This window comes from Symphodus melops, assembly GCF_947650265.1.
Source record: "Symphodus melops genome assembly, chromosome: 15".
Classification (NCBI taxonomy): Eukaryota; Metazoa; Chordata; class Actinopteri; order Labriformes; family Labridae; genus Symphodus; species Symphodus melops.
The window spans coordinates 17,533,193-17,559,552 of NC_136705.1; the positions used below are offsets into that span (position 1 = coordinate 17,533,193).

At 39.0% G+C, this 26,360-nt stretch overlaps 1 protein-coding gene and 1 long non-coding RNA gene across 3 annotated transcripts; one reads left to right on the forward strand and one right to left on the reverse strand.

Moving 5' to 3' along the window:
• Positions 1-999: 999 nt before the first annotated feature.
• Positions 1,000-26,360, forward strand: LOC306836205 (receptor-type tyrosine-protein phosphatase epsilon-like). Of its 2 annotated transcripts, XM_079363188.1 has the most exons (21): positions 1,000-1,347; positions 8,391-8,624; positions 14,409-14,480; positions 15,200-15,296; positions 15,785-15,858; positions 16,305-16,441; positions 16,616-16,706; positions 16,876-16,952; positions 17,028-17,064; positions 17,166-17,263; positions 17,854-17,973; positions 18,995-19,158; positions 20,677-20,812; positions 21,014-21,163; positions 21,603-21,696; positions 22,065-22,141; positions 22,280-22,414; positions 22,652-22,777; positions 22,917-23,068; positions 24,221-24,356; positions 24,476-26,360. In XM_079363188.1, exons 3-21 carry the CDS (start codon positions 14,414-14,416, stop codon positions 24,548-24,550), a joined length of 2,043 nt encoding a protein of 680 aa, XP_079219314.1. In that variant the 5' UTR covers positions 1,000-1,347; positions 8,391-8,624; positions 14,409-14,413; the 3' UTR covers positions 24,551-26,360. The 2 variants fall into 2 exon arrangements, with proteins under 2 accessions (XP_079219314.1, XP_079219315.1); XM_079363189.1 differs by lacking the exons at positions 1,000-1,347; positions 8,391-8,624 and adding an exon at positions 11,110-11,198.
• Positions 5,188-9,119, reverse strand: LOC306836213. Its single transcript, XR_013780748.1, has 3 exons — positions 8,937-9,119; positions 7,541-7,694; positions 5,188-5,361 (listed from the first exon to the last, which is right to left on the reverse strand). It is a non-coding gene; the product is annotated as an uncharacterized lncRNA (long non-coding RNA).

The window sequence follows — 26,360 nt, forward strand, 5'->3', positions numbered from 1 at the left end:
TACCTGTACTCCCTTGCTGGAAATGTGTAAAAAAACTCAATAAAAATATTCTTGAGAAAAAAAAAAAGACAGTAATTTTTGTGTGTGATATTAACAGGCCTCTGAGGACTGGAGCTGTGCTTGTATAACTGCACAGCCTGGGAACAGAGTCCCTTTTTTAATGCAGCTGCCCTTTAACAGAACTGCCCTCCTGTTTGCCTTGAAGCTCATATTTCTGACGCACGAGTCACTCGTTCAAATGCCACTAGTCGTGCAGAAGAATAACATGGTTGGGTACTAAAGCTGTCATGAAGCAGTAGAAAAAGAAAGGCCTTAAAATTATATGTTGAATATGTACAAAAAACAAAACAAAACAAAAAAAAACATGACAAGGCCCTAATATAGCTTTCTTTCTTTCCGTGAATTTTCAACTAAATATTCCCATGATAATGCCTACAAATAGGGATAACCTCATTTTACGGTTTGATAATCCTATTTTACACTTTTTGGGAGCACGAGGGCAGCATGACAGGCTTATCATTACCAGCAGATGGCTCTACTTCACATAATGGCACAAAAAGTTCAACCTTTTGCAAGTTTTTCTTCTTCCCCATATTCTTCTTCTTTAAATAATGATAGAAAATGTTATCATTGCACTGTAAATGTTTGCTATATGGGACTGACCTTCTGGAATTACATTTCCACCTAAAGTGTAGCTCCATAGAGGTTTATTGGAAAACACTATAAAATCATGTCTGTTTGACAAAAAAAATTGCATCTAACATGCACGTTTAAAACAAAAAAATAAAAAAATGAAATTTTGATAAGGTCAGTGTTAAGTTGTCATTTGAAACCCCCAGAGGACCACTAGGGGAATGTCACAGTTTGAAGCCTTTTTTTTTTATTTATGTAGGCTATTGAATAAACGTCACATGCGTAAATGCCAAGCGTGAAAACTAACAAATAATAATAAACACAAAAACAAAGAAAAAAACAAGAACATACCCCTTTACGCACTGTTCTGCCATTTTACCATCCAGTGATGCAGGAATGTGAAGTGATGCTGAGTGTCCACCTGATACACTGCTCTGCGCCCGGGGGAGGGGGTCTCCACTCTCCACTTTGGCTGCCATAACAGGATTCTCTCAGCTAGTGCATGCACACAGGCGGGCAGGCATCCTCGGAGAGATCTGCCGGCTAGTGCGTGATCATCAGGGGAATCTGAACGCGTTATCCAACCGGTCCTTGCGGTTTGTGTTATTCTCCAAAGGACATAACAAGAGGAAGAAGGCGGATCCGTGCAGGAAAGAGATATCGACACCATCAGCCGCTGCGCCGTGTGAGGCGAGGTCACCGCAAAGTAGCACGGTAAGATGCGGGGAAAACAACAGCATAGAAAAACCAGCCTGGCTACTTACCCATCTGTGTTAAATGCGTAATCAGCGCTGATTTCTGCCTTGAATTTAGCCTACCTCATTTTGAATCCCACTCCTTGCATGCTATGTGTCTTTGATGCTTATACTCTTAATTCGCTTACTATTAGATGAGCGACTGCTTTTCGCTTAACGCACAACATGCCACGACAAATCTCAAGGTTGGGGAAATGAATGCAAAGACGTGTCTGCTTCGTCTATGCAGCCATTCTTGAGCACAGAACAACATGGGCCACATACAGTAAATATGGGTTAGTGGAGCAAATCCATACGCCCTGCGACCACTATGATGCCATGGGATCCTTAGCTGCACCCAATAACGCTTTATAAATGGACTCTACAGCAATCACATACATTGCATCCCCTGTATTTGAAGGGGTATGTTGGGTATGCAGCATCCACTCTGGTCTAGACAGAACACGCGTGGGGGCGAGTACACGTAGTATTCATGTAGACAGGCCTGTGGGCTGCATGCTAAACACTGGATGTTGCACGAGCTTGCAGTGATGTAGGTTGTTTTTTTTAGAGAGTCATAACATGACAGTCATTCTTTGAGCATCTTTCATTCAAACAGATTTTAGCTCTCAAAATACTCTATAGACATCTGCAAAATACACAACAGTTCTTACACCACTTGCCCTGATTTGTACCGATTTAAAGAGGCACTGATAGCAAACCTCTTTAAGGGATTATTGCAGACTAATAGTAATGTGAGAGTGACATAAAGCGTTGCTATAATTGCTTCAGTATATGGGAAACTGGTGGAAAAGACATGTGTTCATGCATGAATTATAAATGCCGACATAACCTCATTCACAATAACTTCACCTTCAGCTCTATTCTGTTTAAATGGCCTCATAAAATCTGAAGTTAATTATAGAATTACCTCAGACTCCACATCTGTGAGCTGAATGTTTGGCCACATAACCCAGATCTCTTTCTCCTGGGGCATACACAAGCTATAGTTAGACACATGCTAATGCAAAGTCTAATTTCCTCATGATGACTCCAGGTCAGAATGATGCTCATCCACACTGGCCTGTTTCAAACTGTAGCTTAGCATGCTACCCTGCATTAACCCTAGCAACATGAATGCTGAACATTGATACCACAACAGCCTGGTTAGAAAAAAACATGAGTCACTGTTGAGTCAATGTGAGCCACTTCCCTTGGTTAAAATGATATCCATCTGCTCAGTGATAATTCTGAGGTTGCCATAGAGGAGCTATCAGATGACGGTCATAAAACATAATTCAGTGCTTCATTGGCGTCATCAGATTGGAGATCTTCTCTGTGTGAAGACATTCTACTGTATGTAGTGTTTAATTTATTTTCCATCCCAGAGTTTGTTTTGAAACAGTTTGGTGAGAGCTCAGTATAGTCACATCCAGTTTGTGACTATAAAACTATGTTGTTAAGAGTTTTTTTTTTTTCAAACAGATGAAGTTGTTTTTTAGAGAGTTATTGCTTCATGCTAAACACAGAGATTTACACAAATGCATACAATGTCATAAAACAAGTCTTTAATCCTTACTGATTCAAATATCATCTTGATTACTCTATTACATCGTGGCTGGCACATACAATAACATGTGGGCTAACCAGAGGTTAATTTAGCTTGGCACATTTTTCATTAGGGGCCTGAATACGTAATTAACCTTTCCTAATTCGCTGATTTTAATTGTCTGATTTCTGTCACTGCTGCCTTCTTCACGAGTTGTTTGTTGTCCTTTGTGCTGCAACGGTTCATGAGTGAAAAACACTGTCTTTCTGTGCAGTGTTGATTATAACAGAGCAGGAAGGATGAAAATGATTGTGTTGCTTGTTATACTGTATGTAGGCGGGCCTGGTCGGGGATGTTTAACACTTTTTTTAAAGTCGTTTTTGTCGCTGAAGAGAGACATGAACTGTTGCTATGAAAAAGCAGAACTTAAGCCTCACATTAGGCGTGCGAGATACAGCTATACTATCAGACGGCCCCATGGATGTTTAACTCTGCTATAGCCTCCAGGTATGTCCACTGCACCACCACAGCCAAGTTTGAAGAGTTTTGGGTTTTTTTTGCACCTTTTAACCTTGACTGGAGGCTAGCCTTCAGTGATATTGATTATAATAACACATCATGTGTTTTTGAAGCTTAGCTACTTGCCATTCCAGCTTGCTAGGTCGGTGTTTCATAAGTAAACCATGACTTGCAGTGTAACTTACTCTGAGGAGAAGCAGTTCTTGAGTTCTCGGGGGGGTAAGGGAAGATAATAGAGTGTTCATTTTGTATGAGAGCTGCAGCATCTAAAATCCAAGAGCTGCGTGAGTAAACACTAACACTGAACGACACAGAAAGCAGCATTCACAAACAGGTCAGACTGAAGTAACAACACTATTCAAACCTTTGCCACTAACACATTTTGAAATGTTCTGATTCTTTGTTTTCGTTTCCAGCACCGATTCTGGTCCCAAGACTTGCATATTGTCCAAAACCAAGTACCTCAACGGAAATAATGTAGATATAATAAAATATATGTAAATCTGATTTCGGTCCAATGTCCATGTTTTCCCATCAACCCTCACTGGATCTGATATTCATTGCTACTTGGTTAAATTGGCTAGCTAGGGTTAAACATCTGAAAAAATGTACACAGAGAATGTCATAACCATTCAGGATCAGCAAAGGAGAATATTTATTCTGGGCTTACAAATGATGACGTGAGATCAACACATAGAGTAATATAGTCCCTGAAATTGATTTAGGATGTATCGGAAGCTATTTCTGGTTCCAATATGAGTATCTGTACATCAAGTATTTTCAGTTTATGATAGATCTGATCTAGGACTGGATTCTACAGTTTAATCTCATTCTCACTGGACTCTAGTGAGAGAAACACTTCCTTCCCCCTTTTGCAGGAGAATGAGTGCTGAAACTGTAATTGCCATGATTAATATCTCTTGTCCCTGATTTCACCTTTTGCTGTGGCCCAGAAGTGTCATTTTCAGAGTCCTCAAACTTGAGGCTGGAGATTACTCTGCTCATCTCCTAATATGAAGGCGTTAAAATAATATTCCTCGGCTATTTCCCTGGGCGATGACCATTTATTTCACGGCATGAAGGTTCTGTCAAGCTCAGTAGACCAGTCAGTTTGGGTTCAGGACTCATGTGAGTAGAGAGTTAGCCTCTATGAAGTTTTAAATTGAACACCCACCAATTCCTCTTCATTTATTTAGCAGAAGACACACTTGTTTAACCTTTCAAGGACTATATTGTCTTTATCTTCTGCTTTAAAAATCCACATTTTGTCTTGTTGTCCAGAGAATTCCCCTGCATGAACCATCACTGATCAAAGAGAATCAAGACATACAGATAGTCGGCGCGTCTGAGCCTGTGTGAAACCAGATTTTCCAGCATGACTTACATAATTCAGTCCCAGTTTGCTCCCCAAATAAAGCATCATGGATGTAGGTTATACTGCGAGCATCTGTGCCAGTAGTTCACTCCATTTCAAATGAAACAGCACATTTGTCATCTCCGGAAACCATGTGCTTCTACTGGTAAGAGGCTCATCAATATTGGATTCATGCAGCAGGAAGTTGGCATGTGAATAGCATGAATAGCTAGCTTCAGCTTCATTGAATTCATGAGATATGAGGAGTATGCATGTAGCACCAATTCATGCAAATATATAAAAAAATATATGTTTAATTCTCATCAAAAGATTTGACTTCATCTCCTTGCAAAGCTAAGCTACAGTAATCAGTGTTGTCTGTTTTCTTATGAATTAATGAGCGAAGCACAGAGCGCTGGGTGATGACTGCACTCCCATAAATCGTTAATGGCCTGCATGATTCTGCTCTTAGTCAATGGACAGAGTGAGCGGCACAGGAAGGAAGCGATATTGCCTTCAATAATCGCATGTCATGAGGATGTTTCAATCTTCTGTGGGCTCACTGTGCAGGGCTGAGAAAAGAAAAATGCTCAGTGGGAATGTATGAAGATGATCTCATGAAATAACTCCAACGAGTTAAATTAATACACTACATTATGGATGCAAAATGATCTGTATGAATATTTTATGTTTTATCCTTTAAAGCCTCAGAGACAAAGTAAAAGTACTTTGAGAGAAAATCATATGCTTATTTTCCCTAAAGAATATTGACATTGATGCCTTAAACAAGTATTGATATTGACAACATTTTACGGTAAACTGTGTGTACAGTAAAAAGAACACAACTCGTATTCATAACCCATTCCTTCTTCCCCCTTCTGTCCCTTTTACAAGCCAGACTTTCATTCTGCTTTAGTTTAATACTTCGACTCTGGAGTACAAATTAGTCATGTGCTGGAAGTCAGGTTTGTATTTAGGTGTGAAAGATCAATACAAAGCAGAGGAAACATCTAAAATGAAGTGAAAACAGGGTGGGACGGGGGTAAATAAAACTTAACAAGAATAAAAACTAAGAACTCTGATCTTGCGGCTGGGAATGACACCACACCAGAGTTAACCACGTTCCAGTTGCAAGGTGAACAAGCAGCAGCGACGGCTCCAGGAGCACCATTGTATTTTTAGCTTAAACCTGACAATAACAACACAATATGTGATATTTTGTGCAAAAGTAACATGACAAGATGTCTACAGATAGGCCTTAAAAGATTGTTTCGGTGTGATTGATTTAATTACACAAAAAGAGGACTAATGAACACAGCTTAAACTTTACTGTCAATGCACATAGCAGCCATGTTGGATCGAATGGAACATACCATTCGCTCCATAGAGGGTGTGATTTCCTTAGTGTTGCACGTTATCTATCAATATATCATTAATATCTTTATATATCTGCCTAGTTAAAAACAATGAGCAGTGAGCTTAGCTGAAATGTGCTCACATCCGCTCAGGAACATTTCCTCCTGTGATTCATCTTTGATTGACACATCCAGTAACAAGATTAACGCTTAGCCAGCCAAAGGTCAAAGTCACACGACCTGGGTAGTAACTGTTTTTTTCCCCCAGTTTATGTCTTTTTCTTGACCTTCTTTGTGTCATCTATTCATTCATCAGTTCCACATATAAGTATAGCAGAGTGACACTTCATTATATTTCTGTTTTAATTACATTATTAACATTACAGTACACAGCCAGTGGAAGCAGTTGTATATTGGTTGTCTGTGGTTCAGCGCAGCCCTGCCTGAGAAAATCACAGAAATTACATCATTATGGTCTTCGTCTCTCACGGGTGTGGAGTTTGAAATACATAGGCGTTAACCTTGCAGATGTTCTGTCAGAGAGTTACATTAGAGTTGGTGGTGCTGGAACTGGTGTTTTTAAAATTGAACCTACACTACAGACTATAAGAACATGTCTGTTGCTGCTGTAGTGATTTATTATCCTTTTTTATGTGGATCTATGGGTCTGATATAAGGCATTACAGATTCAATGATGGTAAAAAAACAAACAAACAAACAAACAAACAAACAATAACATGATGTTGGTGGGGTGCCCATAGGCTAGCGTTTATGTTGCATGCTCCATGTATGGAGGATGTGATCCTCGTAGCAGCGGCTGAGGGTTCAGGTTCGACTGTCTCTCTTTGGCTGTCCTACTGTATCTAATAAAGGCAAATATCGCACAAAAAAAAAAAACACTTGATAATAATAAAAATAATGATGATATACTAATGACAGAAGAAATATGGAGCAGTAAACTGTCTTGAATATCATGGCAGTTAACAGGTTTTTAAAGTTCTTAGGTCAAAATTAAGAAAATATATTTCTAAAGAATAAACATATCTGATTTAAGGTCTTCAATCACACTATAAAATTTGATGTAGCTTTATTGGTAAATTGAACAAATTTTGAATTTGTGAAGTGTAGCGATCATGTCTGGCCCTGGGTCTTTTTTCCACTGTCTTTTATTCCAAGAAGAAGAAAAACTGTTTCCCAACTATGGAAGTGCAACACTACACTGCATAAAGCTGCACTTCTTGAGAGCCTTTAAAGCAGGTTTACAGTTCTGGGGTTATATTGGGGTGCTTTTAATGGCAAACATGTTTATGTTCAGATGCCAAAGACTTTGCATCATTTGGAAAAGTTGAGCATGAGCTCATACAGCTCGGCAGGGAAGGAGAGGTGTTTTCCATACCTTGTTCATTCATTCTCCTCAGACTGAGTGGGCTCGTCCAGCTGGGTCACAGTGACTAATGCACCTCTTCTTCTCCGCTTTCTGCTAAGCAGCGTCACAGCAGCCGAGAGTCTACAATATGGCTTTGTGTGTCACACCTGTGTGCCGGGGGACTCTGAGAGTAAAGGGGCAGAGAAGGCATGCTTTCTTTTTTCAGACTCAGACAAGGAAAAAGAAAAACACCACAGCTAAGTCTTTGTGTGAATATTGACAAATTACTTGTTACATATTTTATCCAACAGTATACAGTCATTCTCTCAGATAGATTTGATTTTCCATGCTGTTTGTGAAAAGCATTCTTCTGATTTACGTACATTACATTTAAAATAGATTACAGTCAAAATGTCTGAAACAGGTATGCAAACTTCTCATGTGTGAGAAGGTTAATTCGGATACCAATTGGTATGGAATTAGTTTTGGATGGCTGCAAATAAATAGCTTGATAATGTTTGTATCCTGCCACAGTGAGTCCTGTAAGTTGAAATGAATGGGTGTTTTTTTCTTTCTTTCTTTCTGCACATTAAAAAAAAACAGCATGCAAACATGTGGCGTGTTCTGAAACAGTCTTTCCATGTCGACACACAATCCGAGCAGTTAATTAAATGCAGTAGTCATTCTCTCAGACATATTGTGCACAGATGCAAACTCCCCCTCATTACTCTTCTCTTTTGTGTGTTCATGCATTTCGAGGGTGCATTCAAGTGAGCGCTACGTCACAGAAAATCTGCTGATCTGGTACTGTTTAATCATGTCACATGTAGAAAAAAAGCTTTTGATTTAAAAAAACACTAACTATTGCTTTATTTTCTAGGTTTCCATGATCCCGCCTCGCTAGATTCCAACCCAAAGCTCTCGGGCACCGTCGACCTTTGCCGCCTTTCCATCCAGTATGGTTTTCGATAACACAGAGAGGATGTAAGTAGAAGAAGAACTGAGGGTGGAAAAACCCCTAAATAAGTGACACAGAGAGAGGAACTAAGTCCACATGGCTGCTATGGACTGACCGGTCAACTGATACCAGATCACACCGGCTTTGCTTGGAAATGTAAGTCTTTAATCAACCCCTCTGACTTCAGACCAGGTCAGCTCTCTTTCAGGGAATGAATTTAAACTCATACAATTTCAAGGAAAATATTTCCTTAAAAAAAAAAAAAAAAAAAGGGATAAAAAAAAAAATATATATACATATATACAGTATATGCATTTGTCTGACAATAGCTATGCAAAGAACAGTGATTCACATGACTTATAATGTGAGATTAAAAATAATAATACATGTGTAGGAGGAGGTGTTTAAAGCTTGTGTATTTGAAGAAGGTAACGTTGCTGAAATCCAACAAACAGAGCAGAGACTTACCACAGACTGTACCGCTCCATTTTTCTTTTACTTTGTGTGCCGTGGATGTCTACCATTATGGCTGTTATCTCTGAACCCACAATCTAGACATTTATCTCCTGCAGCTCCTCTCCTCCTCTCTCCTCGTTTTTCCTCTCATCTCCTCTCTCATCTCTCCTCTCCTCTCTGCTGCCACACTTTACTGACATGTGTTTGTGCTCTCGTTCCATCCTTTTCTCTGGCACTTGAGAAATGGAAGAGATGGCTGTTTCTGGTTTTCTGTTCTTTTTTTTCTTTTTTTCTTTTTATGTTGTCCGCCTTTGTTTCTTCTCTCTCAAAGGAGAGGTTTCTTTATCTTTCTGTCTACAACGCATGCCATCCATTCTGTGCCAAGCTCCAAAATGTGGATCTGTCTTTGAGGCGGTATTGATCTGGGAAGAAACTGAGACATGATTGGAAACAGCTATCTATTTGATATATGTTGTTGTTGTTTGAGAAACCTCTATAACCTGAACATTCTTCACCTTTGTTATGAAGCCAGTTACCAGCCGACAGTACAAAAGGCATCCATGATTTATCTGTGGTTATTATGTCTCACTCGTGTTTAGAAATTAACAAACATGAAGCAATATGGCGCCCACTGTTCCCATCAAAAACACAGAGACATAGGCATTGAATCTGCAAAATGCCATGAAACACGGTGAGACATGGAAGTAAACCTTGTTATCCAGTATGTAAAAGGTTACTTCATGTAACGGTTAGGCTTCAAAATGTTGTAGCTGTACTGGAGGCTGCTTGCTTAACAATGAAAATGAAAAAGAAATCGGTATCTTGTTGTCAATCTTAAAAGGGAAGGTAGGAGAAGCTTGCACCATACCGCATGTCTTTACAAGCATGCATACCATTGTGTATTGCTCTCTTAATAGTGATACAATGGATGATTTATAAAAGAGCTTAACATTAAGGGTGATAGGATAATGCCTCAAGTAACTCTGAACACAATTTTGCGTGAACAGTTTTCCCAGCCTGTATATTGTCGGGTCTTAAATTCAGCTGCTTTTTATTATTTTGGCAAAGTGAAATCTCCCTGCAGGTCACATCTGTGATTTTCAATCTGTCATGATTTTTACTAAGCTTTAAAAGAAACTTCTTTCACCTGGATTAGTCCTGGTTTTTGTGTCTGGTTGGAAAGGGATAAAACATCCGCTTCCCCTGCACAGTTTGGTATAAATTAATGATAAAGATGAGTGAACAGGCTGCAGCTCTGGCAGGAGAAAAAGAGACATTTCTGTGGAGGGTGTTTCTATTTTTCCTCTCAGGTGTTCATGTGAGAGCCAAGGTGAAGGAGATGTTAAACTGAAGCAGAACAGATTCAGATTATCCTGCTGTGAGTCTGCGGTTTTTCAGAGACGTGCAGTTTATAACACCATTTTATTTTACTCCGGGTTTTTAAGCATGTAGTAGACTTACACGCAATGCACGATCATGTAAACAAGCTTATTTCTATCTCGACACACAAACACAAAAGCAAAGTTGATCAGTTTAATTATGCATGTTTGTGCGCAAAGTATTAACATTACCCTCAAGGGTCAAACAACATGTGATGCATTCTGACTTAGCTGTGTATCATGCATGGATGGTATGATTATCTCCCCCTCTCCCAACTTAAGTGAAGCAGAATAATGTAATTCTCTGGTAACAATTATGTCAAGCAGGTGCAGGAGGTTGAAGTCATCACGATGATGCCACTTCTTTCATTAATCAGACTGAAAAGCAGGGCTCTGAAAAGATGGAAGCAAACACTGGTTGGTATGGCAGGTTTATTTGACCAACGATTGTTTCTTTTGTTTAAAATGGGTTTTTACTCTGGATTGACTTTCATATGTGGGTCTGATGCTGTAATATGCTAATTAATCTATTAATATACACCCACTGCCAACTCATTTGGTACACTTTTACAATCCAGTGGGATCCAGGCTCTGCAGTTAGTTCTACTATAAAGGCTTCTATGTTGTAAATGTATGCTGACCCTGGTAATAATAACAGCCCACGCTTTGTTATTTATGTCAAATTGAGCGATGGTCTTCAAATGGGGCGGCTGTGGCATTGGGAATTGGAAGGTCAGGAGTTCGATCCCCAGCTCGTGCAGCCACATGTACAAGACACTTAACCAGAAGTTGCTTGTGCTGCTTCGTCAGCGGCGTTTGAATCTTTATAAATGGGACTAGTTACTTCTGATGGTCTTTAAAAGGAAGCCTCTGGTGTGTGACTGTGTGTAAATAGGTGGGTGTCAAAGCATTTTGAGTAGTCAGAAGATTAGAAAAATGCTTTACAAGCTCATATTGATTCACCAATTGTTTGCATTTTATTAAATATATTAAATAATTGTGTAAAACAAATTGACTGATCTGAACTATTGTTATAGTATATTTGGTTTGTGGTTGTCTGAATGTTAATAGTACAGAGAAAAAGAGTAAAAGATAACTTGATGATGTAGTTACATTTATACCTCTCTGTCAAATTTGATCAAAACCTCAAACAAAGTACAGTTAGGAGGATATTAATCTTAATCACTATTAGCAATATCCATAAATGTAGAATTTTTTATGTTAACATATGAACACAGTTATCACAGAAAGTTTAAATTAGAGACACGGTTCAAATCATTTGTTATCAGTGCCACCATGACTTTGCAGATTTGATCAAAGGACCTGACAGTGAGTGTCTTCAACCCATGAATAAACTTTACTTCACTACACGGGTGATGGTTGTAGTAAAGTTTCCGACTCCTCCATGTCTTAAGATGCTAATTGTTGCTTGCTGGGAGTCCCTCTGTTAGTCAGAGAGCCACACTGCAATACAAACTGCATTGACAAAAAGACCATAATAAGCAATGATTTCCCTTCTCAGCTTTGAAAGAAAAAAAAAATGCAATCTAGACCTCAGCTTTAATTTTCCATTCAATGTAACTTAAAGTGACAGAGCATTGACATATTTTTTCATTTTTCTTCTGTTCTGTCATCTCCTGGCTATATGCTGTGAATATACTGTAGTTGCCAGGAGATGACAGATATGCAGTGGCCCTGTGTTGTGACCCGTACACCCAGCATGCCTTGCAGCATAGAGCTGTAGGATGGCTCTGTGTGAGTGAATGTGACTTGCGCAGAGGGGTAGATTGGGAACAGGTGCCGCCACTGTCAGCTTGTTAACACCGGGAAGAGAATTGGCTCCTCCAACAGAGTGTGGCACATATGCAGCACATAGCCTTTGGCAGTGGAACGTTTGTGCAGGAATTCATATATGTGAAGTGAGAAAAGACAGCGTGTATTTGTGTCGTGTGTGTTTTGCACACATAATTTTCGGACATCAAACGCTTGTAAGAGGCATTTGATTTGTTTTTCTGATGATAACAAGCATGAAAAATAACATCAAGAATTTGGACTGTGAACATTTAATAATGTCAGCATCCTGGGGGTTGTATTTCTACAGAGAGAGGCTGTATAATGTGCAAAAACCCAGAGCCCCTAATTTGTTGTTCTTTCAACATTTTTACATTCATTTTGTTTCGAACACATTGTTAGGACATTATTATTTTATGCTCTATTTTCTACAAAAGCTTTGGGAGATAAACCCCCCTTGTGTTATGTGCAAGAAATTCTCTCAAAGATCACAAATTAGGCCCCTAGATGACCCATTTCTAGAAGAACTAAATTGACACAATGAATTATTCCATCCTGTCTTGTGGCCTCTATAACGAGAAGGGGACTTGATACAGAGGATAAATTAGGACACTCATTTCTGCTTCTTTCGTTTATTCCATCAGAGCCATTTAGGCAGACTTGCCCCATTTGCCCAATTTATTCTGTGATTTCTTACCCTTTTATATGGAGGACATGGAGAAATGAAGTGATAGATGTGATTTTGGAGAAATTGTAAGCTAAATTTTGGAGATAATAGGACACAAGGATAATGTGTCAGAATCTATTTAATTCTGCTTTATTTGAGTGGGTTGACTTTATCATTCCCCCCTTTTTTGGAAAGACACTTGAGGAGCTCTGCCCCAAATAAATCACTAATAGCTGCCAGCAATAAAGTGAGAGGGAAAAGTGAGAATGTGGTTTTGAATAAAATGATGGTTCACTGCAGAGGGAGGGAGAGAGAGAGACAGAGTGATGGAAGGAGAAAAGGGAGAAGCCGCAGTAGAAAAACAAACACCATCTGGCCTTGTTCAGAAAGCCAACAGTATAACCTAAATACATATGCTAATTTTCTAATAACATCTAAACTTGATTAACAATTTTACTTTATCTATTCATTTGGAAAAGAAAAAAAAGAAGCTATTTATGGCTTATAACCATATTTACACAGCAGCCATTTCTCTCTGAGATCTTTCTTAGGGGGGCAATGTTGTTATGTCTTACTACTGTTTTCCATGCCATAGGTTGTAGAAGACAAATTCTTATGGTTTTGGATTGACAAGCAACTACAAAGTAATTCCCTTTGAAAATTTGAAGGATATACCGCAAGTTAAAAGAACATGCAACCCATCAGTGACCAATTAATACAAGCTAACATTAGCATTCAGCTACTTACTTGCTTTGTATTTGTTGATAATGTTTCCCCCATTTGTTAGATAGGCATACATTTCTAGCTACAGTAATGGTGTTAGCCTGGAAGGGATTAAAATCTTCGGAAAAAAAAACTTTGACGGAAAACCCTTATTTGCACAGTAAAAGATACATGTAAAAGAAACAAACAAGAAATACAAAAGAAAGTGCAGTCAGTTATAAAAAAGGCAAGACAATATGATACATGTAAGAAAAATAGAGTGAAAGTAATAGGTAACTATTTAAAATATGGCTTTATGTTTCCTCTCTGTGTTCTCTCTCTGTGTTGTCTTTTAACAGTTTCAAATTCATGGGTTTATAGGTCTTAAAACCTTAAACACATTAATACAACTTTATAACTGCAATTATGCTTCCTACTCTTAGCTTAGTGTCAGAAGAAATCTGCTCCTTTTTGTACTGGTTAATTGGATTTTATATAAGAAAAAATGTCAGAAGGTGTGCATGCCGAATTGTAAGCATTGCAGGCATCACATTAAAGACAACACAGCAGACTGAGATGGCTTCTAACAAACAATACAGCAAGCTAAACTCCACTGCCAAATGTCCACAGGGGATGTGGTTACTGTCACCTGTGGGTTAGAGCCTCTGCTCTCGTTTGATGTCTGAATATCAGGTTATTTGATATGCTGCTGCTCTTTTAAGTCTGCCTGACAGGACAAGAGTGCAAGCAGATTTCCCATAAGGACTGTTACTGCTCGGCAGAGAGACAGACATGCCTCTCAAGGCTCATCAAAGCTGAGCTCTGCTCTCTGTATGCTTCAGCGAGCTTCACATGTATTTCATATTGATTTGGCGCCCTCTAGTGAAAGTGTGAGATATCACAGTGTTAAATGTGTTTTTCTAACAGTTTTTTTTTCATCTGCAGTGACAATGGTGTTATTTCTGGTTGGGATCTCTATTGCTGTGAATAATTCATCTCATGACAACCAGACTGCGGGTAAGTAATTACTTCAAAGAAAGACACAAGGTCACTTTAAGAAAGAACTACATTTTTAACATAGAAAAGAACTTAAGTGTGTCGGTATAAAGTAATTTAATTGAACACGTTTATTTAATCAATACTTGTTTTATATGACCTGCAATTTTAAGGAAAATTTGCCAATGTTAGCCCTGATTGCAAAAACAATGTAAAAAAACAACAACAATAACCTTTGTTGTTGCTGTCTTGCATTGTGAAAGATCAACACATTTATTTCAAGGTCTTATTCCCTTTTGAATAACGTTGAAGCTAGGGGATGGTTAGCTTTGCAACAGGTAGCCCGTCTGATTCTGTGTTATGTAAAAAAAAAAATCTGCTTACCAGAACCTTGAAGGTTATTATCTTGGCAACAACTTTCTTTTTGTTTTCGTTAAAAACAAACAAAAACACCTAAAGAAAATAAATAATAATATGAAACATTTAGAGCTCTGAGATTTAGATTGGATGTCAGTTTCTTTAATGTCCCGAGTCAGGCTACACATATAGCTCCTTCTGCCTGTTTTTAATCTTTTGCTAGCTAAGTTTACCAGCTAAGTGTATCTTCCTTTTGGAATGAACAGATGACAATAAATCAAATCAGTTTGGTTTTCCACAATTCCAAACTATTTCTCTAAATGTGATTTTGTCCTCATCTTTGTTGGAGTTCTAAAAACATGATGTTTGTGTTTTCTATCCAGAGCACCCCACCCATCAGGGTGCGCATGTGTTGCCCTCAACATTGATCATATCTCTGCTGCTTATCATTGTAGTCCTGCTGACCATCTACTGTCTGAGGTAAACAAACACATGGCATTACTCGTTCACTAATTATTCTATGAGCCTGTATTTGAGTCCATCTCTCCTTTCTCTCCTCTCTCTGTGCCGTTTTCCATGGGATGTGAGTGTGAGAGTAAATGAGTTGTCAGGTCAGGGCATCAGGGTGGGGGTGGTTTGGAAATGGGCGGTGAGCACAGGCTTATGGGTAAACAGCTGCACCTCAAGTAAGACTGCAGGTCAGGTCAGGCCACAGACTCTCATTCACTGACCGGCCGGCTCAGATGTCCTCTGCCTAAAGACGACATGAGGAGGAACAGCTTTGTCTCTCTCAGATGGTTGATATTGGTTTTGCTATTTGTTGTTTGTCTACCTTATGTGCTTAACAGCCTCTATACCAGAGATCAGGGTCAGCTCATCCCACCAACCCCCTTTTCAACACAGATATCTGCCCTTTTCCCTTTCTGACCATTTTCCTTTCTCTTCTTCTCTCTCTCTCTTTACTGTAGGTTCAAAAACCACAGGAAAGCTCTGGTTACCTCGGTCGATAAAAAGCTTCCAAATGGCTTCTTGGAGGAACAAGGTACTGTTGTGCACGACTCAATAATACCACCAGTGCATGAAAATATAAAGCAGCCTTTCATTTTTTTTTATGTCTTTTTTAGTTTAATTGCAGATTTACAGTTTTTATGGACTTGGAAAGTTTCACAATTTGAAGTCCAAAGTAGCTGGAAAAGGTTTTGGAAGGTCCTTCGCTTTGTCAAGCATATAGGGAGCCATATAAACCTTCACTTCAAGTAGAAAATAAATAAATAAAGGGAAACGGCAAAATTCTGAGTTGAGACAGTTTCATGCAGCAGCAGCAGCCCCAATGTTTACGACTCAAGAAATCATTTTTGTCATGTACCCACAGAAGTAGGAAATCTTAATGGCCATGAGGCTTGTTTTTGCAGGTGCTATGAGAGCTTGTAATGTTCTCTATTGGGAAACGTTAGCAGTCTGACCACCATATATTCCCTTCAAACACAGGAGAGCAGACAGTGGTCCTCCTCCCTAGATCTCCCTCGCCATCCAAGAGGTACTTCCCCATCCCTCTGGACTCTCTGGAGGAGGAGTACCGGATACGCTCGGCAGATGATGGCAAGCTCTTCAGAGAGGAGTTCAACGTAAGCATGAGAATGTGTGGTGTGGATTCTGCTGTATATCTGACTAACATCTTTGTCCTGCAAGCAGACAGCAAGCACAGAAAAAAAAAAAAACAACAATAAAATGTTTTGTTTGTAGGCTTTGTACCTGTAGCTTTATTTTTATCTCATGAGGATTGGCTTCTCTCTTTATAGTCGCTGCCCTGTTACTACCACCACGGGTCCTTTGAGGAGGCGAGCAGAGAGCACAACAGAGAGAAAAACAGATACCCAAACATTTTACCATGTGAGTGAGGACCTTTATTCTGCAGCAGAAACATTGAAATATAATCTTTAACGTAGGTAGGCTGCAGTTTTATTAAATCCTTAAATGTAAAGGGAAGATGAAAGCTGAAATGGATCAAACGAGCCTTGTCAATTTACAAACAGTGACTTATGCCTTATCTTTTCCACAGATGATCATACGAGAGTGGTGTTGAATCATCTTGACGGACATCTGTATTCGGACTACATAAATGCATCTTACATCGATGTGAGTCTTAGTTGGATTTATGCTTCTAAAGCAGTTGTAATGCAGAGTTTCATTGATGCTGTTTTTCCCACACAGGGCTTTAAAGAGAAGGGTAAATTCATTGCAGCTCAAGGTAAATGCAGCTCAGTTAGGTATTTTGAGTCACTTTATTAGGAGAGGTTCAAATGCTTTTTTCTGTATTTTTCTAACACTTTCCTTAAATGCTTTCTCCAGGCCCAAAGCTTGAGACAGTGGCCGACTTCTGGCGGATGGTCTGGGAACAGAAAACAGCGACTATCGTCATGCTGACAAATCTCAAAGAAAGGAAGGAGGTTCGTCTCTCTGCACCCTATTTTTTCTAATTAGCAACAGGGGTGAACTTTTCTGCAATCTATACAGCTCTAATGCTCCATTAGTGAAACCCTTTTGTATTCTCATGACCCAAAGTCATGGGCATAATTTATTTGACCCCCTATATCCAACTGAGAATCTATACAAAGTGTCACCCAGCAGATTAGTTAGCATTGCATTAAATTTAGCCTCAAAGGGATGATCAATTGAGAGCTCAACAGCAGGTTTGATAGGGCAGAATGGAAGCATTGGGGATCAATGACAGAATAATTGTTGATAAGATCCTGAGAGGCTTCTTGATAATTAGTCTGAGAATCTCGTTAATGAGTTGAAACGTCACAGTGAACATCTTATTGACTGACAGCGAGTCGAACAAAGTCTCTGTGATTGCCTTTGAATTAGGTTGTGAAATACACGCTTCAAATAGGCGTTCGTACACGTACGCATACCATACACACCATAGATACTGGCCCTACATTTATTTCTTTTATAAGTTACTGGAATTTTTTTTTTTTTGTCTGACTCATAGTTCATGTAAAGTCATCACTTTTCTGTTTGAATTTCTCTGCAGGACAAATGTTTTCAGTACTGGCCGGAGAAAGGCTGCTGGATGTACGGGAATGTCAGAGTGGCCATGGAGGATTTCACTGTTCTGGTGGACTACACCATTAGAAAATTTTGCATTCAATATGTAAGTAAAAAATGCAGACCTTTAGATCAGAATATTAACTGATTCAATAATGATAAAGGAGGATTAATATAAGATGCATTTTAAAGCTAATGTGTGTTTCATCCTGCTACACACAAGGCCTGACTTACATCATGCACATTAATTATAATTAAGCTAAATGGAAACATGAATCCCAAAGAATGAGATACAATATGCTTTTATGTAGACATATATGTTCAATAATCACATTCTTTTTCTTAATTGTTCTTAATATGGTTCTTCATTGCTATTAAAACAATATAATCATAACAGCCTGATTCTTATTAAAAATTCACAAGAAGAAAAAGCTACATTGAGGTTGTGTATAAAAGTAATGTATCCCCGGAGAGAATTGGACTGTTTTAGTAAACTGTGAGATGATAGAAAATATCATAAATAAAAACAGCAATTTGAAAACACATTAAAGAACATTAAAGGATGTGTGCAATAAACACAGCATGATGTTTTGTAGGTGTATTTAATGTACGGTAAACACTGTTACAATGTGTTCATCTTTAGAGTATCCGTGTTCCTTTTCCTCTGCGTCTTTGACTGCCGACTTCTAACTCAGTGTGCTGCAAAGCCTTCAGATTGCAAAATTCACTTTGTTCCCTCTCCATTTGAAGCCAGAGCAGTGCAGATATCCTCTCTGACTGTGTGAAAACTACAAGTGAGCTGAAGCTCTGCAGCACAAGCAGACAGACCGGCTGCTTTTGGATTGAGCTCTCTGAACGCACAGCAACCGAGTGTTCAAGAGAGTGAAATGATGATCTCCTGAGAGAGCATTCATGAGATGTGAGAGTGTGACAGAGGAAAACCAGTACACATGTTTAATAATGATATTCTGTCACACATTTTTCTACAAATTGTTCTGTTAGTTTGTGATTTCTCCTCCTGAAGGTAACAGTGTTTTACTTAACTGTACTTTACAACAATACAGACAATACAGACAGCTGATTAACGTGTGTATGTAGAGAGAATATGATCTGTCTGTTCTTCACAGCAGGGCAGTGATGGTCCACGGGCTCCACGCCTGGTCACCCAGCTCCACTTCACCGGCTGGCCAGACTTCGGGGTGCCGTTCTCACCCATCGGCATGCTGAAATTCCTCAAGAAGGTCAAGGCTGTCAATCCATCCTACGCTGGACCCATTGTTGTTCACTGCAGGTAAAAAAAAAAAAAAAAAAATTGACTGCAAGAAGGACGCCAGGAGAGTGCATCTGAGAAAAGACATACCAAAATAGTCAGAGGTGATTGGAAGTCATTGTTCAGGATAAGAAAACACTTCTGTGAAAAGCTGAAATAAAACACATAGGAAAATGAAATATCCTTCAAATTTTTTTAAACATCGAAAGGATTTTACATTTCTTCCTTTATTTACATAGAATTTAATTGAAAAATTTGAGAGACAAAAAGAGCAAACATAAAAGAAAAAATGTGCGGGGAAATCGTCTCATTTGCTGACAAGATGATGTTACCTGCCATCACCTGCACCGTCATATAAGGACTGACAGTGCTCACCTCAGGGCATCCATGACTGCATGCATGCTCAAAAGAAAAATGTGTTTGGCCACGCCATTATTAAAAACGTGTTAAAAGTGTTAAAAATACATTATTGTCCCAGTGTCCTCTTCCACACTGCAAAATCTTCCAATCAGCGTAATGACATATTGTTGACTAAATTTAGAGGATTTCTGAGTTAAATAACAGCAGGAAAGTTTCCATAATAGGATAAATTAATACATACAATATATAACAGTGCACTGCAAATACTCATACTCGTTTGTAATAAATGTTTTCAGTGTCTCCTGTTATGGATAAGTTTCTGCTTTCAGTTATCCAAAGAAATCCTCCTTTCCATCATACAGATTTATTTATCTGTATCCGTCCTTTCTTTCAGTTTTGTATTATTTCTCTGTGTCCTTGCTTTAATTTTTACCAATCATGAATTATAAATTACACAGAAAGCAGGCTTTTCTTATTCACCACATCCTCTCTCTTTACATCAAGGTACATTTTCTTCATCATTCTCTATTATTGTGATTCCAGCAAGCAGAATATTTTAAAATCACAAGTGTATGAGGTGTTTGGTGTCTATGTGCGTATCCTGAGGTTACAATGAAACTGTTTACATCATTTCATGATATTAATTTGATAACACCAAGCATGGCAGTCTCTTTTAGAATGTTAAACAAGGCATAATGTGGCACGTGCATGTGTTAGTCCAGTAAATCACTGGAAGGCATCAACAAAGAAATCTGTAGCCGATTGTAGCGACTCCAGCAACAGGTGCTCAGGGAGAGGGACTGTTGTTCCTGAATGGGGCCCATTGAAGAGGCTTCAACACCCCGCTGTGGAATCTCTGCTCTGTGCTCCCTGAGGTGCCGTCCGCTGAAATGACCCCTGTAAATCTATTAGGAGTGAGCTTGAGCACTTTTGCACATGCTTGAGGCTGTCCATCAGTAACGTCTATGTTAAGAACACAAAGAGACCGTATAGAAACATGTCAGAAAAAGGTTTTTTAAACCATGAAATCACGTCTGGTTTGTGGATTTCAAGTAAAAGCTAAAATGTTTTTTTTTTCTACTCAGGTTTTTTCCCCTAAGAGTTTTTATTTTATTTTGTAGCCACACCTGGTTTTTGTCACTGAGAAGACCTTGTGTCATGTTGTTTGTGTTTCTTCAGTGCCGGGGTTGGGAGGACTGGGACGTTCATTGTCATTGACAGCATGATCGACATGATGCACATGGAACAGAGGTTGGATGTCTTCGGCTTTGTGAGCAGAATACGAGAGCAGCGTTGTCAACTCATCCAGACAGATGTAAGTGTTGACCCTCTCCGACCTGTTCTTCTTTGGACTGACAGCTTCACTCGCTGCTCTGGTCGTGGCATAAACAAGCTACACGTAGGAAATGTAAAAACAACCTTGTCTGTGATGCAAAAAAAAATGCGAGGGAATAGTTTGGCAAACTTTTTTTTTTTTTTTCTTTTTCTTACATTTTACGTCTGTCTTCCTTCTTAGATGCAGTACTCCTTCATCTACCAGGCTCTGTTGGAGTACTATCTGTATGGAGACACTGAGCTAGATGTGTGCTCTCTGGAGGGCCATCTGCAGAGGCTTCACAACACCAGGGCTCCCCACGACAGGCTGGGCCTGGAGGAGGAGTTCAGGGTAGGAAGAAAGAAGCTCGCTCTTGAACATTTTCAGTGTGCAATGAATCGTCCCCATCACCCTGCACCCTGCACGGGTGTGTTTTAATGGGGAACTTGCCCAGGGTGCCACTCCTGGCAATAGTAACATAAATAACAATGCTTTGGATCAACTAAAACGTTATAAAGCAGAACTATCTGCTGCACAGAATTTCTTTGTAGCTAGCTGAATTTTTTTATTTTTTTTTATTGCAAAGAGTCCAAGAATTCCTGAAAAGCAAAATAGAAACTGGATTCTTCTCTACTTCATTCATTTCCCTTTTTGAATTTCTAAAGGTCGTCTGTCTTTGAATCAATCTCTCAGAAAAAAAAGATACCTGCCTAATAGCCTTGTTCTGCTCTGTCTTGATAAAAAAACAAACTTTCTGATCAAACAATCCACTTGTGTATTCCCATATCAGAAGCTGACCAACGTGCGCATAATGAAGGAGAACATGAGAACCGGGAACCTTCCTGCCAACATGAAGAAGAACCGCGTGCTTCAGATCATTCCATGTAAGGACCGCTCGTATACTCTGAACACTTTCATAATACATCACATCCGAGTAACATCAAAGTTTCACACTTGAGGTGGTTTTAAAGATGCCGTACACATATATCTTGCTAATCAGCCCGTGTTTCTGTGTGATCAATGACATTTAAAATCAGTCTTGTATCTTGGCTTAAAAGTTATGGCTGGAGCAGGGAAAAAATCAAGAGTTCAACTATTTTACGATGAAAGCTGAGATAGGCTCTGGCGAGTTTGGTCTTAATAACACAGCTAAAGTTTTACTTAGCTGTTTTTCTTTCCATCAACCTCTTCAAACTTTTATTTTATTAGGAATCACTTGCGGAAAGTTTCATTTCCCTTTTTTCTTTCGCAGATGATTTCAACCGAGTAATACTCTCAGTGAAAAGAGGACAGGAGTTCACCGACTACATCAATGCCTCCTTTATTGATGTAAGTACTCCCTCCTGACCCCCTGTATAGATTTCCCATAAAAGTATATATAAAGCTTATTGTTTCCTTTACAAACAATGCAAAATATTATGTTTGCCGCACTCTCAAGTGTTGTTTACCGGATGATCTGCCCTCCAGGGCTACAGGCAGAAGGACTATTTTATCGCAACCCAGGGCCCCCTGTCTCACACAGTGGAGGACTTCTGGAGGATGGTGTGGGAGTGGAGGTGTCATTCAATCGTTATGCTCACCGAGCTCAAAGAGAGGGAGCAGGTACAGTATGCTGCTCTTGCAAAAGTACAGGCTGGAAAGTAGAGTTGCACTCAAAAAGGAAAATTCCCTTTCATGCAGCTATTTTATTGTCTTATACTTCCTGACAGGCTGTGTGTGTGTGTATTTCATAGTTTATTATTGTTTTTTTGTGGTGCACCTTGAAAATGAAGCAACAAAAAGGACAATAAATCAGTCAAACGAAGCCTAATGGTATTTCCATCTGACGTCTTCCAACAGGAGAAGTGTTTCCAGTATTGGCCATCAGAGGGCAGTGTTACCTTTGGAGACTATAGTGTGGAGCTGACTGGAAATTCACAGTGTGAAACCTTCACTCTCAAAGACATGGTGCTCACCTACAGACCAGTGCGTAACACTTCATTATAACAATTAAAAAGCAGTCAAAAGCGCCTCCATTCTTTCCCGCAGCATTTTTAAACAACACATTTCATTGACAGTTTTTATCTGCATGAAAATAACAAGAATAAGCTCTCCATCTCACCAGGAAAAGAAGTCCCAACACGTCCGACACTTTCACTTCCACGGATGGCCTGAGATCGGAATTCCAGTCGAGGGAAGAGGGATGATTGACATTATTGCCGCTGTGCAGAGGCAGCAGCAGCAATCTGGAAACCGTCCCATAATTGTTCACTGCAGGTGAGGAACAACAGTTTATCAAATGTGTCACATTATTCGCATCTTCGAATGAAAAATGTGAACAGTGAAAACATCCTTCTTTTGTCCAGCCTTGCTTTTAGCTCACCATCTTTCACTTTCACTCTGCTTTACCTACCTGATCAACCAAATCTCTGCAAGTGAAATAGGAAGGAATTTCATTTTTTCTTATGTCTGTTACAATAAATTTTACATTTTGCCTCAGTAGACCCGGTGTTCTCTGCCTAAACCACTTATGTGATCCCTTATAAAGACTTAGCTGTGAAAGCTTTGATCAGAACCTAGCTTCAGGTGAAGTGATTCTAAAGCAGCATGGCCCTGTGGGATTGATCCAATCCACTGATTCACAGTCAATTAAAACCTCTCAAAGTGAAATCTCCTCTGACTCCCACTATGATTAATCTGATAAGATGAGCTAACGACAGGAAATGGTGTCATCACTCTCTTCTATTCCTTCATCACCACTTGTCTAAGAAGGGCTTTTTAAAGCTTTTTCTCTGCCCATGGGAAATGGGGCTAACCCGCTGCAATCCCAAACGTCTCTCTACACTTCTCTGAATCGCACATCACTCTCGCTCTCGCTCCCCGTCTCTTCCTCTCTCTCTCCATCCCGCCATCATTGTAAACATTGACTCAGTCAAACACTGAGCTTCCAAACTGATTAGTGTTAGCGTTTGGATTAGCCTCTCTTTAAGTGGGGATGATTATTAGCACTATTACACAAAGGTCACCTTTTCTCTTGCAAACTTCTTTCACTTAAATGGAAAGAAAGGATTTGCTGCTTTGATTACAAGAGTTTCATTGCAGCAATTTTACAAAAGAAGTGCTGAAAAATGTCATGCTCTCTTCTTCTTCTTCTTCTTCTTCTTCTTCTTCTTCTTCTTCTTCTTCTTCTTCTTCTTCTTCTTCTTCTTCTTCTTCTTCTTCTTCTTCTTCTTCTTCTTCTTCTTCTTCTTCTTCTTCTTCTTCTTCTTCTTCTTCTTCTTCTTCTTCTTCTTCTTCCCAGCTGCATTTCCAAAATTGTCTGTAGCTATTCCAGTTCTGCAACAGATATCAGGATTTCCGAAGACCGTCCACTGTGTGAATTATGTGATGTGCTTGCAGATAGATTTATTTTTTTTCTTCGTGTTTCAGCGCTGGTGCAGGTCGGACCGGCACCTTTATCGCCCTCAGTAACATTCTGGAGAGGGTGAAAGCTGAAGGCCTCCTGGACGTTTTTCAGACAGTCAAGAGTTTACGCATGCAGAGACCACACATGGTTCAGACTGTGGTACGTGGAAAAGAGATGCTGCTGTGCACAAACTGCTGGCTTATTCCTGTTAGTGTTGTTTGGAAACCATCCCTGCACACTTATGCACTCTCACACTTTTTCTTTTGTTTTCCTTCCAGGAGCAATACGACTTCTGCTACAGAGTGGTGCAGGATTTTGTCGACATCTTCTCAGACTACGCCAATTTTAAATAACACAGACTGGTCTGTTTATTGTGTCAAATGAACTTATGCATTTTTTTTTTGTCTGAATGTTATTTTCTAAAGCAAGCTCTTTTTACATTTTGCACATGATTACAGGTCTTAAAAAAACATGTACCATACTGTAATATAAGGGAAAACATCTGTGCTCCAGGAGAGTGTGTCTCAATCAGGAATGTGTGATCTTTGAGTTTCCCACTGTAGAATATAGACATTATAGCTTTGTTGGGTTTTTGATCATGTATAAAAAACACGTTGCCAATGTAGAGCATTAAGGGGGGGTCAATAAAATATTTAAGAGGGATTTAAAAAAAATCTTTATTCTAGCTTTATCTCTATCATGTATATAATATAATACATATTATTTACCATCACTTTCATGTTGTACATTAAACACATTGACTTTTATTTTTGCTTGAATTAGTTCCCGACCACAATGCCTTCGGTTTTGGTCTTGTATTTATGCTGCCCACTCAACATGTTTGCTTGCTGTGAGGAGAATATATTGTGTTTTATAAGTAGGTTAAATGATTAAAGTGTAGTCTGACACATTAATAATATGTATGATCTCCTTTTGGCTCAAACAAAAATCATAGAACTCAAGATACATTTCATTCTGCAATACACTGCAAATGACTTCCCTTCTGTCTGTGAATAACTTAACAGCTGCTGCCTGTTGCAATTTCATTCAACTTCAACAACTTTCTTCTGTTGCCCGTGGCAATATTACTGAGGAGATTGGCGCCTGACGCTGCAAAATGCAATTAGCCCACATCGGAACAGGCAGAGAATGATGTAGTACCACAGGAACCCAAATGTATTGTTCTTACACACGTTGAGCAGCCCAGCTTCACATCATGCTTTAAAGAAATAGCATTTTTATACACGCTAACTTTACACTTGCATGTTTGCATAACATAGTGCCATATTGATTAGAAAGTGTCTTCTAATCTTGACAAACTGGTCACCAAGTGACACAATTTTAATACAGGTAAGCCAGATGTTTATGTTGAATTTAATATACACGTTTTTTTTCCAAGTATATTGTTTTTCCTGTATGGAACGTGTTTGTACAAACACCCTTTCCAATAATATAGGGTTAACAGATGTGCGATACTTTTAGTTTAAATAGGTGTAAGTGTGTAACAGTGTTGGTGAGCAAAAAGCAGAGTTGCACACATTATTGTTTCAAAGAAAGAGTTGAATGAAAGTGTTGCAGTTGGACCTTGTTCATCGTGAGAAACTGAGATGAAAATGTTTGGAATCGTTATTTGATATCAAAAACCAGTGCTCAGCCAAAATATGAAATATGCATGCAAAAGCATACAGACATATTTTGGCTACGATATTCTTAGTTTCATATTTAAACAAGGAAATTCAACATTGCTGCGAAATCAAAGCATATATTTTTGCAAGGCTTCTGCATACTTCTTTTTAGATCTGCAAGACTCAAGTTTGGGTGAAGAACTTTCTACTCTGTTTGTACTTCTTTATTTACCAAGTCATAACAGTTGGTTTATACATAAATAATTGAATGATTTCTTTATTGTACATAAACTCTTGTGCTCCTTGGTTACACAAAGTTTCATGCATTGTTGACTTCATTTTAATGTGTTGTCATGCTAAAAGAAGAAGAATTAGGGGTGCGGACGTTGAGGCCTTTGCAGCTGATGTAAATGCACAAGCATCTTGTTTCAATGATGTTTCTGCCTTTTCAATTTGTACAGATCTGAACTGCTGTTTGTTTGCTGAAAGCTGATTCCAATAAATTATAGATGGAGAGAAATGCCACATTTTACCTCTA